The sequence below is a fragment of the Notothenia coriiceps genome, unplaced genomic scaffold (genome assembly GCF_000735185.1).
Source record: "Notothenia coriiceps isolate Sejong01 unplaced genomic scaffold, NC01 NC01_scaffold00017995, whole genome shotgun sequence".
NCBI lineage: Eukaryota > Metazoa > Chordata > Actinopteri > Perciformes > Nototheniidae > Notothenia > Notothenia coriiceps.
In genome coordinates this window covers 19,609-34,868 of record NW_011350696.1, presented here as the reverse complement: position 1 = coordinate 34,868, position 15,260 = coordinate 19,609, and the positions used below count along the sequence as shown (strand labels likewise).

General features: G+C 40.7%; 1 protein-coding gene across 1 annotated transcript; it reads right to left on the bottom strand.

The window, feature by feature from the left end:
- Window positions 1-78: 78 nt before the first annotated feature.
- LOC104950764 (SUN domain-containing protein 1-like) lies at window positions 79-13,889 on the bottom strand (the record flags this gene model as incomplete). The annotated part of the gene is made up of 9 exons (XM_010777323.1): window positions 13,598-13,889; window positions 13,068-13,165; window positions 4,618-4,812; window positions 3,849-4,093; window positions 2,934-3,236; window positions 2,674-2,808; window positions 2,119-2,247; window positions 994-1,077; window positions 79-187 (listed from the first exon to the last, which is right to left on the bottom strand). Coding segments are annotated over exons 1-9 (1,310 nt in total), but the record flags the coding sequence as incomplete, so codon positions are not given.
- Window positions 13,890-15,260: the final 1,371 nt, after the last annotated feature.

The following is a 15,260-nucleotide window of genomic DNA, read 5'->3' as shown; positions in this document are numbered from 1 at the left end:
AAACATATGAGTACTAAACACATTCTTCTAACAGTAAATACACAGGATGTTATCAACGCAAGTAAATTGCTGGTTAACCTGCATAAGCTAGGACGCTCCACAGCGCCCCCACAGGCGTCGAGGCCTGGAGGACTGTGTGAGGAGGACGGTGTGTGTCTCTGAATGCTGCTTCCTTTACAGTCATCGCCTGTGTACGCCGACATGATGGATGGCAGGCAAACAGAAAACACAACAAAAAACAAGGATGTGTGAATGGATGGCATTAAGATGGATTACAAGTAAAAACAAGTTATGACAATTCGTAATTAGGACGAAGGAACAGACATTCAAATGTATTGATTTAGGTTTGAAATAAAAAGAACGTTCAAGCGGGCCACGTGCAGGCATGATGAACAATATGCAATATACTATATGTGATGACAACATGGACAGCTAGATGTATGAGAACATGCCCGTGATCATTCCTCAGCTGTGTTTCCTTAATGGAAGTTTGTTTTTTTACATTTGTTTGATTATTTCTCAATTTAGGGAAACGTCCACCCCTTGACCTCTTCATTCACTTATGTTAAACATCTGTTATTATACTATTTGTGTAAGATAAAAACAAACTAGTTTGAAGACAAGCAAGCTGCTAGTCCAAAGTGTATCATCATTTATGAAGGTACGTTTTGATGTTAAATTGGACTCTTAAAAAACAGGTTTGAAGGACTAACTTCATTGAAAGGAAAGTATCTGCTGGTTATAACGGTCAACAGGCTGCTGACTTGTTAAAGCAGTTCACACAACCTCTGCCTGGTGGTCCTAACACAGGTCACGCATATCATTAACTAAGTCACTCAAAGCTACCACACAAACGTTCCAAGTATAGAGAGAAAGAGGTCGTGTGTGTGCGCGTGTGTGTGTGTGTGTGTGTGTGTGTGTGTGTGTGTGTGTGTGTGTGTGTGTGTGTGTGTGTGTGTGTGTGTGTGTGTGTGTGTGTGTGTTTCTGCTTACACAGGGAACCATTGAGTTTAAGATGTGAGGCCTCCTCAGTCACCAGGTCCTTCACATTCATGCTTCCACAGTAACTTGAGTGAGCTGCAACACACATACAACACATTTGTTTACATGACAAAAACCATGTCGTGTGAGAAAATTGAGATGAGCTTAACAATGCAAGAAGAAGAAGAAGAAGAAGAAGAGAGTTAATGCACGTCATCAACGGGCCTGCAGAAAATCTCGATGTCATCATGAAGACAGTGAAAATACGGGTGCATGAAAACAGCGAACAGGTCAAGCAGTAGGGCTGAAAAATGAATTGGTACTTTATTCAAATCACAATATGGATTATTGCATTATCCATATATATATATATATATCAAAAATATTATTCTGCAATTAAATATTGTGTTGCTGCAGAGATGTCCCTGCCCACCTTTGTTTGGTACAGATTCTCGCAAAAATAAATATTTATATTTCATTTGTTGTAATGAGAACAGTAACCCAAAATGTATCATCCTCCCAATAAAGTGAATCATCTTGCAAATGCGAAATAAGTGAAATTGCTCAAATATATGTTTTCCCAATTGTTCCGCCCTAATACATGGTGACAGCAAATGGACCTGAGAGGACATTCACCAGCAGCTGTGGAACAACCAGCTTGAATCATTTTAATCTCAATGAGTATATAGTATGATATATAAATCAGCAGTTTACTAGAAATAAAACTGACCTTGTACAAATGATAACCTTAACTGCAGAGTTATCAATGTCCGGAGTTCTTATTGTTAAGCTTTAATCTTCTGAAGAACTAAATGTTCTATTTTTCATGTGATAGTTCTGTCTAAATGTAGGCAATAGTCTTGGGAATGTACAAGTTTAATTTAGTTTCTAGTAAACTTCCTCCCTCAGAAATAGAAAGCAACAATGTGAAAGTGAAAGTTGAACAGACCAAGAGAAAAAACAGAGATTATCAAGAAGCTCTTCAAAATCAATTCAATGACACATTCTAATATAAGGCATTTTACTGAGGTGAGAAAGGAGAGAAATGGTTACAAGAAAGAGTATTAACAGAAGAGCAGCAGAGGAGGTCAGGAGCTGTGACCCTTGACCTTTGCCTTTTATCGTTACGGCTGGTACCTTGTCCTTCATAGCCATTAGCCCTGTGGCCCATCATCCTGTGAAGAGTGTTCTGCTTAAACAGCCACAGTTGGGAAAAACTGGAGGACACCGCTTGTTTCATTGAGTCCGAACACGACGCAAGGACACCTGGTGACAAACCCGCCCCATACAATCTCTGTTAGTCAAAACTCACAGTCTATACATGGCTAGAAACACAACATAAAACAAATACAAATGTGTGATATTAGGATCAAATCCCCTGAAGATAGAAACCCTAATAGGAAAACAAAAAGACGCTTTGAGAAGCCAGATACAAGGAGAGGTGGTAAAGTCACATGTGAAATAGAAATAGGCGATGACTCAGCCAGACACATTAAGAGTGAAGATGAAATGCCTGCTCAGAAAGAAAGTGGAGATTTCAAACTATCTGCAAAAGAGAAATGAGTCAAGTTTTTCGTCAAGGTCTCGGGGATCTCACTTATGGCTTAGGAACAAATACCACATCAAATGACAGAAAAAAACAGAGTATGATGGGAAGTGATTGAAGAGTAAAGAACTTCTCTTGTTGTGTACCTTTTCGTGGCGGGCTCTTTGCCCTTGAACCGAGCCAGAGCACATTGTTGAAGAGCAGGGTGACTAAGGACACTATGGGAGCCAGGGCTCGCTTGCTGTAGCGCATACACGTGTGAGACATAGACACCAGGACACCTGCAGAGAGACACCACCGCCATTATATTCTCATTACCACAACACACTGGCACACTCCAGCTCCAATACTTTCAACACGTAGAAGGACAAATGTGACATTTCAGTCCGACTTAACATTCCCTCACCTGGCTTGTTCCTTCGAGTCCTGTCTCTGGAGTATATGCTTGTGAAGGGTGACGAGGAAGAGGAAAAGTGGGCGTCCGAGGAAGAGGAAAAGAGGGCGTCCGAGGAAGAGGAAAAGAGGGCGTCCGAGGAAGCTTCTGCGGCCTGAGATGATGATGATAATGATGAAGACGAACATGTGATAGGGGACTCCGTCTGAGAGTGAAACGAGCAGTCTTTGCAGATGTAACCATTGGCGACTGCGGTGTGGGACTTTGATGCGCTGGCGTCACCGTTCACACTTGACGAACTGTGGTCCTTCCTCCCTGAGAGAAAGCAGCGTGTTAAGACACAATCATTAAAACACAGCAGAACTGTAAAATGCTTAATGTAGTAGTAAAGATATTACCAAGCAAGTGTGCTATGGCTCTATCTATAAAACAGGGGAACAGTAAACATACAGTAATGGAGGAAGTATCAAGATCTTTTACTACAAGGTGAAAAGGCCATTCATTGCAGCATACATCATAATAAGGAAAATGGTGCAAGTGGTATTGGTCAAATGTAGCACTCGCCATGTAGGCTAACGTCTTTGTCCTTTTTACGTTAAGACTATTATTGATACTATTGCTTCTCATTAAAAATAATAGTTTTGAGGCCCGATATCCAAGATCACTCATTTTAAAAATCAAAACTGATAAAGTCAAACATGCTTTGTGATACAGGCTCAAGACTCAACTACACAATGTGGGAAACGCATTCACACAGAACTGAGATGCTTCAGTCAATGAAGACCAAGAAAGCTCAATCATTAAAACCTTAAAAAGGTCATTCACTCATTTGAAGGCAGGTAATGTAACTTGAATATCCTGAAAGGTGGAATTCAATAAACAAATACTCGAATGCCAAAAGTGTGGATAGTAGAATATAGAACTGACCCCGGTGCCCATCCACAAAAGTGGTGGTTGTGGTGACGGCGCGTTGTCTCAGGCTGGACTGATCCAGGATGGAGGCGAGTAGAGATCCATCGGACGCTGTGTGGCTTTCATGAATGACGCTGCTGCTGCTGTTGATTGGGGTATTAGCGGCTGAGAAGGAGAGGGTTTTCCTCGGTGTAGCAGCTTGGCTTAAGGAGAGAGACCGGGAGCTGGAACTGGACTGCTGCTTTTTGCCTCGCAGCGTCCTAGAGAGCAGAGAAAGGAAGCATGAAGAGCGTGAGTTTTCTTGCATGGATACGAAAATGCCAGTCATGTTAAGATCAACAGAATGAAAAGTATTGTAGGGTCAGACAAAAAAAACGCACTCAAGGGCGTCAGTTAGCCGAGTTGGTCAAAATGCCAGCCTTTATACACTACATCCTGCCTGGATGCAACCGTTTAACCGTTTTTAGTGGCAGTATTCAGAGTTAAGTGTGTTCCTCATTTTACTGCAAGTTACTGCACAACATCAGTCCAGCTGTTGGTCTTAATACAGCTTTTGTTTTAGGATAGACAATAATTATCAGCCATGAAGGAGTTTAATGGTTATATCACTCAATTTCATGCCAACATAAATATTAAAACATACTCTTATTATAATAAAAAAAATGAAAAAAGAGAACTTTAAAAAAATGTCCTTTTTTTACAGTTGAACTGCAAGCTAATGCTTCATTTAATGTATTCCCTGCATTAGTTAAGTGGGAGTGTCAGCATCTATTGCTAGTCTTACCGTGTCTCTTTCTTGGTGCTGGTATAGCTGTAGCTGTCGCTGTGGTTATGGGAGTATTCGGCCAGGCTTTCATTGTCATAGTGTCCGGCACCAGTCTGCAGACGCAGGCTCCGCCGTGACATCCTGGGCGACTCGTATACGGCGGCAATCTGGTGCTCCTTCTCAAAATCTAACGCTGCTGTTGAGTAGCTAGAGCTGAGAGAGACAGGAGGAAAGAGTGGAGCAGAAAGAGCGGGAAAGTGAGGGGAAAAGAACAAAGAAAATGACAGTTAATCACAGAGAGGGAAGTCTTCTGCACGGTAACTCATCTGCAAACGACTAACAGGCCTCGAGTGACTTCACCCTTATATCAAATACTTATAAGAGATCTCCTACACTTGTGTGTGCCATCTTCAGAGAAGCTTTCTTTTGAAACAAAACCAAACAAAAGATAGGAACAGACAGTCCTTTTAGAGAGCTCTAATATTGTTGTTCCCTGCAGCTGACAGTGGGCCTAACAGGAAGTGACTCACTCACAAGGGAGAGAGAAAACAACAGAAAAGGCACAGAAGGTTTCTGGAAGTCCAATAGGAAAAATACATCAGATAAACATCCCAAAGAATGCATGTAGGCATGAAAACTAAATCTACTCCATTCACTGCAACCAAAAGCCAACCGTAAGTGGTAACACACCATGAATGTTGTAAACTTTGCCATGCCTTGTGCAGCTGTGACTCATGGGGCCACACCCACTTGGCAGAGTAGGAAGGCAGAATCTAGGCCAACATTCAGACGTGATTAACAGGCAAAACGCGAAGTGTTGCAAAATTCACTGGAACAAAAACTTTTTAAAATGTGTTTAATCCCTCTTAGCAATTGTAATGTAAAGAAAGAACAGCATGGCTATACACTCCCTCTTCAGTGGCAAAGAAGGTACATTTTATAAGACAGAAACAAAATCTATCTTTCTTATCGATTTGCTTTTACTAAAGTAGACCTTTTTTGTATTTAATTCGGAATTCTAATAACACAAAACTGAAATTACCTGACCAAGCTGGACACTGCAGACTGTGTTCAACCCTTAGCATGTGGCTCAACTAGGTCAGGCAGCAGAGGGAGGATGAACAGGAGGAGCCAATCCCTCTATCTGTCACTGGAGGACACAGAATAAACTTCCTGTTGGACCTGAGTAGGGACCTTTCCTGCTAGGAGCCCTCGCACAGCAGAGAGTATATGAAGGCCAAGTCCTACTAACAGAACAAACTAACCTGAGCGTTGGCCCCGCCCTCTGGCTTTACACGCTGAGGATTACAAACTGAGAGCCAATTATGTGCTTGCGTGCTCGCTCTGCCTCCTGCTCCAACCTCTGAACACATGCCCACGGTCCGTTGTTCTGAAACTCACCAGAGCTAGAATCCACTGTTTAGCGTATGCCAATGACGATGACGCTTGTTTAGGACCAAAGCCTTTGTTCACATGTTTGTTTGTTTATGAAATACTAAAAAGGCTCAACACCACTTCCGTTTCCATTCATCTTTGAGAGGGAAGTTTATTCATTCAAGTGCGTGAAAATCTAATGCCACAGATATGCAACAAATGCAACTCTTACCACTCACATACCTATGAAATCTCTCCAAGAAGGAATGCAACGGTGAGTAGTGAGTTACCTTCATATCAACTGTTACGCATGTATTTGTATCCCACAATAGAGCCCATGTTATTGTACTACTTAGATGCCTGAGAGAGATAGTTGCACACTGCCTTCAATACAAGAACGTGAGGCCATGCAAGGACAGCTGAGCATAGGGTTGCTCAATTAAATCGTATTGTAATCGCAATTACGATTATGGCTTGCAACGATTACGAAAACAACGTAATCGAAATAAAACGATTATTATTTTATTATTATTATTACTTTTTCTTTTTTTTCAAATGATTATTTTTGGGATTTTCAGTTGAATTATACTTAAAGTTCAGGGTAATCAACTGTTAAAAATATACTGTTCAAATTTGTTTTCTCCAATAAATTAATGTTTTCGAAGTAAATGGATAATTGTTTTATCAATTATTTACCCAAATCATCGAGATTATGATTTTTGCCATAATCGAGCAGCCCTAGCTGAGCATGGACCTAACACGGTGTTTATAACACAGACCAAGGTTAATCAGTTACCACAGAACAATCCATTTTCCATCCCATCTTTGTCCCTGCTTGTCTGATAAAGAAGTATATTAAAGTGTTTTAACGGTTACATCCTGAACCAGGTTACATCCTGAGCAAACAGACAACTTCACTACGGTATGTCTCCGTGTTTTACTAACAAACCCATGCAACACAGTTTATCAAACGAGTCCAGAACATAATGGATAAGGATCTGTCGTAGTGTTACCGACTGAGCGCCTGGGGCACATTAGCTCTCTGCTGGGCACGGCAGGGCGTGTGTGGGAAAGAAAACGGACTTGTGTCTGTTTGTCTGTGTGGCCTACAGCTAGGCACAATCATTAATGCAGCAATATGTTGCTCTACCTGGCCATTCATTAAAAAAAGAGACACATAGATAAATCTGCATTTTAACAACAACAAACTCTGTATGATAAACCAATCCGGACTGCACAAAAGTAAAGATCAACCTCATGTGCTGGCTATCACACCCCGTTCAAACCCCAGTCTGTCTCATCAGAAGATGTAAACAATGTGAAATGGTTTTGCTCACTGTGGTTATCGGTTTCCAAATTGATCTCTGTTCCGTTCACTCTCCCAGGCGGCACCCACGGCCCACATGGTTGATAAAAATAGACATTGTGCTTTCAGAACTGTGTGAAAAAGACACAGATGAAGAGACAGACATACAGCATGGAGAAAGAAGACACTTCCATCCTGACATTCAGCTTCCTGGAATCTCTCCTTACATAACAGTGAAGCTTTGATTCTCTTCCCACACTCAGTGGGCACAGCTGGCTTTCTTACAAAACACAACTATACAGAGCATTAGATCAGAAAGGATTCAACATTTGAAAACCGCACATTATAATGCACAGCCACATGGACATGCAGGATGGGGATCAAGGTTGGTGGACATCAGAGGGTAATGCAAGAAACAACAATATCATCATATTTGACAATATATGGATAACAGTAGTGTAAAAAAAATAAAATGTGATGACATGAAAAGGCGTCAAAGAAAGTTAAAATTATATTTAAAAAATGATCAGGCCACAATAGTCAATAACTTTAGGTTTGGATCTGTTGGTCGGACAAATTGGTCTTGAATGACATTCTATTGGGATTTAGTTTTTTTCATTTATTTATAAATCGTCCAATAATCAAATTAAACACCGGGAAAGCTGATTGATAATGAAAATAAACTGTTTCTCAAAAAGCTATAAAGTCCCATTTGTTTTTTGTAAGAGAATATGATGTCTTGCTTTTAAAAAATGTAAAAAGATTTCAGGGTGCATATACACAGGATGGGATAACTGGATCTCAGCTATGTATCCAGGTGTAACTGCAACAAGATGAAAGTGTTTGCATCATTGAGAAAGTGTCTGCCCTAGGGGTGGAAGCTCCATTACTTTGGCGTCGGCCGTTTACAGGCTTGCCAGAATTTCGTACCCTGGAGACAACAACAGACTTTCTATGGCAGGTTGGGATTCGCAGCAGCAGCCATTATGTTAAAATCTGTTCTTTCAGATCCAAGCAGAGCAACAAAAGACACATTCCTCCAAGGTAAAGGAAAGTAACTTTAGTAACATACCTTCTGGTGAGTCTACTCTTCCAGTACCATGTTGGCTTTGCTGCCACTAAAAGGGACTTGCCAGCCACCCACCCACCCACCTCCTGCCTGCTTGCTTTGCATAGTGTATGCAAAAAAGTGTGCTCTGTTCAGAGAACACAGCATGGACACAATGAGACACCAAGTTGTTCACATGGAAGGGAAAGTATCTGGTAGTTCACAATCTACACACCAGCTGGGCTTTGCATTTGAAAAGATCAATGACATTTTGACACATTTCTATTTGGTTTTCTTTAGCTACATCAGCTGATAGTTGTTTGGATATTTTTAGAGCTGTAACTAACTTTTAATATTCAAATTATTTTCTAGGTATTAGGTAAATTAATTGATGGCCTGTTTGGTTCATATAGTAAGATGTCTGAAGACAGTTTCCTAAGATCCAATGTGATGTCATGTTTTGTCTAACCAAGACTCAACGAACAAAACACCATCAAAATGAAAACAAAATAAGATGGCCAATATGCTAATAACCAGCAAAGAAAAATATCTTATTATCTGCAGCAATTGGATGAAAGTCTACAGTTTTGAGCTCAAATGCTAACAGACTTGCACAAATAAACCCTGAACAAAAAAACACTGGCTACCACACACGCATAACTTAGAGATATAGAAACCATGTGTGTCGTTAATCTGAATTTACGTGTGGTAAGGAAAGCATGAACCCTCGTGCGAAAGAACACAGCAAAACAATTTTTTTTACAAGACAAGGGGGCGTGTTGTTGCCAATGAAAGTCTTTAGTAGGATAAACTGCAACTCAAAGTTACGGATAAAACAGTGTGGAGTGCACTGGGTGAGACTACTCAGAGATACTTGTCCTACTTGGCAACAGATTACAATATTTAAGCAACAACATGTGTATTATTGCAAATGTGAACAGCGTTGAGTCAAACATCAGATCTTCTCATCAAATCATGCCATTTTGAATGCTGTAATTTGGCTTAAGTATAGTACTTTGTCAACTATTTCCAACTATCCATGTATATCTCCTCCATAACTCCCTGTGGGGCCATGCTGTGTTTACTGAAATTATACTGCACTGAGAATACTGGGGAAAGTACCAAATCAGAGCACTGTAGCAAACTCTTTTCCTTCCCGTTTCATCAAACCGTTACAGAAGGTTTTTCCCCCTGAGGTGCTGACGCCTATATTTACCAGAGGCCAGGAACTGGGAGTCTGGGAACAAGCATAGTGCCTTCAAATGTCTGTCCAACTATCTCTGGGTGGGAAGGATTTAGCACTGTGATTAGGATCGTTCCAGCCCACCCTCACTTTCCCTCCCACAGAAAACACTTCACGTGTGTCCTCTCTCTCCCCCTCCATTGCACTACAGTGTGGCGTCTCATGTTGCTGTGGTTGCGATGGAGACCACTTTAAACATTTCCCTGGCTCATCAAAGACCGGTCCGTAGCAGAGACTGGACATGAAGAGATTCCAACAGTTACTCAATGCAACATCAACGTTATCTCTTGGCCTGGTTGATTGTGAAACAGAAAATACCTCCACATGTGTTTTATGCAAGCAAGGAGACATGTTTGTATTTAAAAATTCCAGGGATCTGTTTATCAGAGTAGTGACAGTTCATTCCAGGTGTTGCATTTACATGAACAGGACTGACGGACACGTATGGAAGGACAACACTAAAACATAATGCCTGCGACCTTGACTGTAGCCGGCTTGGAGCCATCAAAAGGTCTGATGTTGTGGTTTTGACCAACACAACCACGGGGCAGGCTGACATCAGCTGCTGTCATTTGCTTGACACTTGCCCGGTCGTGCATGAACTGATATACACACTCAGACCAGATGTCAGAACAACTGTGTGAGCAGCATGCACAGCGCCTGTTACAGGCAGAGTGTGACAACATGCACGTAGAAATATTAAAGCACCAACTGCATCTCATGCCAGCTAAGATTTATCCTAAAAAATACTTCCTCTAAAATCTATCTGCATTTTCAGGCGGTATTTCTGTTTGCATTCAACATATCTTTGTGAGAATTGGAAGTTGGTACGTAGCCTACGTCTCATTCGTCATAGATTTTTAAAAATATTTTACATTTGGTATCTGCTGCTGTTCCCAGACAGCCACTCACAGCATCAGATAACCAGTCACTCCTGCTGCGTACTACTGTCACAGTTCAGCTATCGTGTGTCGGGGGGAAATACTACAGCCAGAGACCCCAGCCCCACTGACCCACTTTCAACATTATTAAATATTAAGGCCCTTTATTGATGCCATGCTTCTCCAATTTGTAGACCACCTTTGGCAAATAACGGTGTAACATATCAGAAATAATAAAGTCACTCATACATTCAATTTATAGTGTCTATTCTAGAACATCTCTCCATCCTCTTTCATTATTTGTTTTATTTTCTACATATTACATATTTTATTTGCCAATCAAAAAGCTTTACAATACTATTTTCCGATAGGATGGATTACGTCAGATAAATTACCTATAATAAAATTATTAAAACGTGCAATTTTTGAGTTTGCTTAAAATACTAAAGGCATGCTTATTTTATCGGCATTTTGAAAAGACGGGGATTGAAGATTCAAGACATTGCCCGTTTCCTTTGAATCCCTTAATGCACCGCATTGAACTTCAATATGACTCAGATATGAAAACAACAACATCATACCAGTAGTCTCTATGGCTGAAATCACTAAATCAGTCCAGTTAACAGAATACTGAAAACAATTTTAAGGAATTTAAGCGAGCACATGAATATCCCAATTCACTTATAAAATGTCTGTTGGATTATAAATCTAAAAGTGTTTTCCTTCTTGTATGCATGATATTATTCAATCACAAAAATGTTGCTGGTCCAAGTTGTAATGGTCTCTCCCTGGTGTGTTTGGGGAAACCCTGTTGGCCCGGCCTCCTTTCACTCTTTCTCCTGGACCATTCAATGGCACAACACTTGTCGCAGCCCTTTTGAGTTTTGACAACAGATGGGCCAACGGTTTCTATCACCTGACTCTGTCCGTCTCGTCACTGCTCTCTTGTATTCACTGGCAGATACAGATATGCTCTATTCTCTGAACACAATCAGCTGTCAGACCCTCTGATTGATTCATATCTCTGAACTTTAAACAAGCAAGCAAAAACATTTAATGTCAAGATATTCTGCTATGTACTTCGAGACTGAGACAAAGACATCACCATATATTAAGTTAGCTGATTCACATTTCATCAAGTGCAGAGAATCCATCATTCGGCTCAGCAGCAGTACACACAGGCTTATTACATCCACAGATCTCTCATCTAGTCAAGAAGCATAAACTATTAGTGTAATCCTGGGATCAAGGCCACGGGTTGTGGCCGAGGTTCATTAATAGCTTCTCAGCTGACTGCATTCAAAGGAACACGATAAGCTTGTTCCAGCCTTTTAGTCTACCTGGTGGATTCCAGCGGGTTTGTCAAGCTAGCTTTTGTACATTCATCTTGCTTTGGCTCAGTCCACTCAAAAGGTTTGTTTATTTTTATTACATTGCTGGAATGCACCGTGTGTACATGAAGAAGCCCCGACATTCTGAGGTAGTTAATGGTTTGGGTGTAATTTGTTTTGCCCCTTGTGCCATGGTACCTCAGCAGACAAGCTATTTCACATTTCAACATGAAAACACCCAACAGGAAAATTGCCAGTGTGCATAAACCTATTCAAACATACCAGAGCTGCTTACAATTTGAATATAGATAATACAATCATTAATATAATTACAGCTTAAAGAGACAGCAACCTGAACTGCTCTGGGTCTTCAAAACACAACTTCAAGGAGAAGAGGGTTCTCTGTTCAAACTCGCCTTGTTTACAAGACACTCCTAAGTCTATTCCTAAAAGTCATCCAATAACTCATTTTTAAAGTCAGAAAGGTAGTTAAGCATGAGGGAAGGTGATATTTAATTCCCTGACCCACACACCCTCTCTGCTCTGAGAGAACATGTGAAAGACATTCCTCCACATGCACAGACTTTTCTAGTCGTGTGTCGACTACACCTTCGTTATGAGGTGTGATGAATAGCTCTAGAAACAACGCATGGATGAGGAGCATCATTGGAGACGAGAGTTTGTTAGAGGTGTAGTAAAGTCTGTTGAGGTAAATAGGGTGCATGCTCTGTGTGAGCAGCATAATAAACACTCAGGGCAACTGAATCACGGGGCTGAGTCATCAAAACCAGAGGAATTTTTTGTTTTAAGAAAAAAAAGGAAAAAACTGAAGCTCAGTAATCAAGAAAAAAGACATGGTTGTTCCCTGTTTTGGAACAAACTGGAAAGCATGGCTTGATAGGATCCTAAAAAACTATTTATAACAGGTTTTTCGTCTAAAAACTAGCACCAGCAGAGAATGTAAAACCACCTCTGGAATATGTTGGCAGCATAGAGCTTTCAGTGTGTTAGTTTGACATATGACATGAGTACACTGACAACTGTAATTATAGTAGCATTAAGGCTGACAGCGCTTAATAGTATATTCGAATCGAGACCAGAGAAAATGGAATGGAACACACTACACGTTCAATGGCTTTCAATAGCTTGATTTAAAATTCAACAGTAGGGTTTCAAGGACAAATAAGATTCATTATTCTCTGTACAGATTGACAAATGACAGGCAGGGTGTAACTGAAATACCAAAGGGCTGACTGTGTATTGCAGCACAGCGCTGAGGTCTCACCTGAGAGAGTAGGTATAGCCGGTGTTCTCTGGAGCACACTGTGGCGGTGTATATGTGTGCAGTTGAGAAAAATCCATGTTCATTCTTCTTTGTTTAAACTGCAAGAATCAGGATGCAAGGAACAGGACTCTTTAAGCCAAAGCTGACATATTGGAGGAGGATAACAAGCCCAAAGTAACCACCATACACACACTCACGAAACGCATTGCCTTGTTAAACCTGTCTCTTGTAAAGTTAGTTGTGTTAATGAGCTCAAGTTCTCCCACTGTAAATGTATTTTTTAAAAAGATTAGAAACTGCGTCTTCCCACTGAAAACAACACAGCACTGGTAAATTCCCCACCTCTTCCCAAATCTATTCTAGCGCTATTCACTGGGCGGCCTTCAAAGAAAAGACAACAAGCGGTTACTGCTACACTCTACAACCGTCAGAAAGCACAGCCGGCCCTAATGAGAGCTGCTGGACATTCCTCTTCCTCAGGAACACAACAACACAACTGTGGTATTGAAAGTGGACTAGAGTTGGCCGACCTCTTCCTGCATGTTGGCTGTGGCTTCTTGTTGACGGAGCTGTAATGAATGACTTGTCTCTTCTCCTCCGGTCGGCAACTGACGGAAATGGCTGGTGGTGACAGGACACAGAGAATGACCCTCCTCACTCCTGTTGTAATCAAAAGACTCCTCACCAGGACAGCTACTCCTAGTGACTGCTTGTAAGCTCCGCGCACAGAGAGAGCAGTATTATGAAACCAAGTGAAACAGCAAGGGGTGGGGCAGAGTTTTAGGCAATGGGCGGGAAACGACTGCTCTGAGGGTTGAGCTTCCAATAGGGAAACTTGTACTATAATACACTCAGCTGCTAGTTCATTAGGTACAGCAGAGACTAATCGAGTCTGAAACAACCAATCCTGTAATTAATCCTGCTTCGCTTAACATTATGAGTTATATAGATTGTGTTGTTACTGTTATAATGAGGGGCTGATTTGAGTACATTTTTTAGGCTGGAACTTCAAAGTTCTTCTGATACACAAATGTGGGTCAACTTGTCTTTGAGTTAACTTATTTAGACAAAACCCAAGTGAGAAGAAGCTCAGTGTGGAAAGATATCTTGAGAGAAAATGCAGATACTGATCTCAGACAGAAATTGGCCTCAATTTATTCCTAAATAAACGTGTTTTATTCCAAAATGTTTGGTGACCACTGGGCTAAATGTGAGAAACACCTCTGTATTTTCTTTTTTTTCTTTACCTTTAGACAGGAAAGTCTCAATGAGATAAAAAAAATCTGTTTTGCAAAAGAGTCCTGGCCAAGATAGGCAGCAGTTTAATGCAATCAAAAAAAAACTATGAGTTTAATAAACAGCTCTCTAAAATAATTTAAACTAAAACAGAATACGATATTACTCATAATGAACTCTTGTGTTGGACTTCATTAGTTTTGTACCTAATAAACTTGTAACTAGGGGTTAGAGTTGGACAGAATATTGCCGCACAGTTGAGGCTTTCAGAAAGGGGAACACTTTGTTTAGACTTGCCGAGTTGACCCTAATATATCTCTACATTACATCAAATAAATACAACAACTGTGCAAGTTTAACTCTTACTTAAACTTCTGGTGATGCAAAAACGGAGAAGCAAATAAAACAGATGGCTTTTTCCAAAAATCCGAAACCAAAATCTCGACACATAATCTTAACAATGGGTCAAATCCACTTCCAAGTCACCAAGCCAAAAAGACGGATACACGGTAACAGAAATATCCGAAAAGCCACTTTAATTCCGCCAGGATTAGTTTATAGTGACTGCACTGGGGGAATGAATCATGATGCCACCACTGAATGTGGGCCAACTAAAAACCACGTACATGTACTAACTGTGTTATATATACAGAACTGAGAGTAGAGGAGAGTATGGTGTAAGGCTGGAGTTCTTAATAAAGAGGGTCTTTTGTTTTTTTTCAGCATATGAGTGATTCCTATTAGAACGATTAGATAATTTAATCCTTGAGCTCATAATTCAGGAGACAGGTTCAACAAGCAGCATGCGTTTATCCCACAAACACACTCCAGTCTAAACATGCTACACAGTGACACTTTTCCACACACTGAATGTATCATCACACGTTTGTTTTGCTGGCTCCTTTACGCAAAACACCTGCGACAAAGAGGAAGAAATACAGTATTGTGACTAGTGCA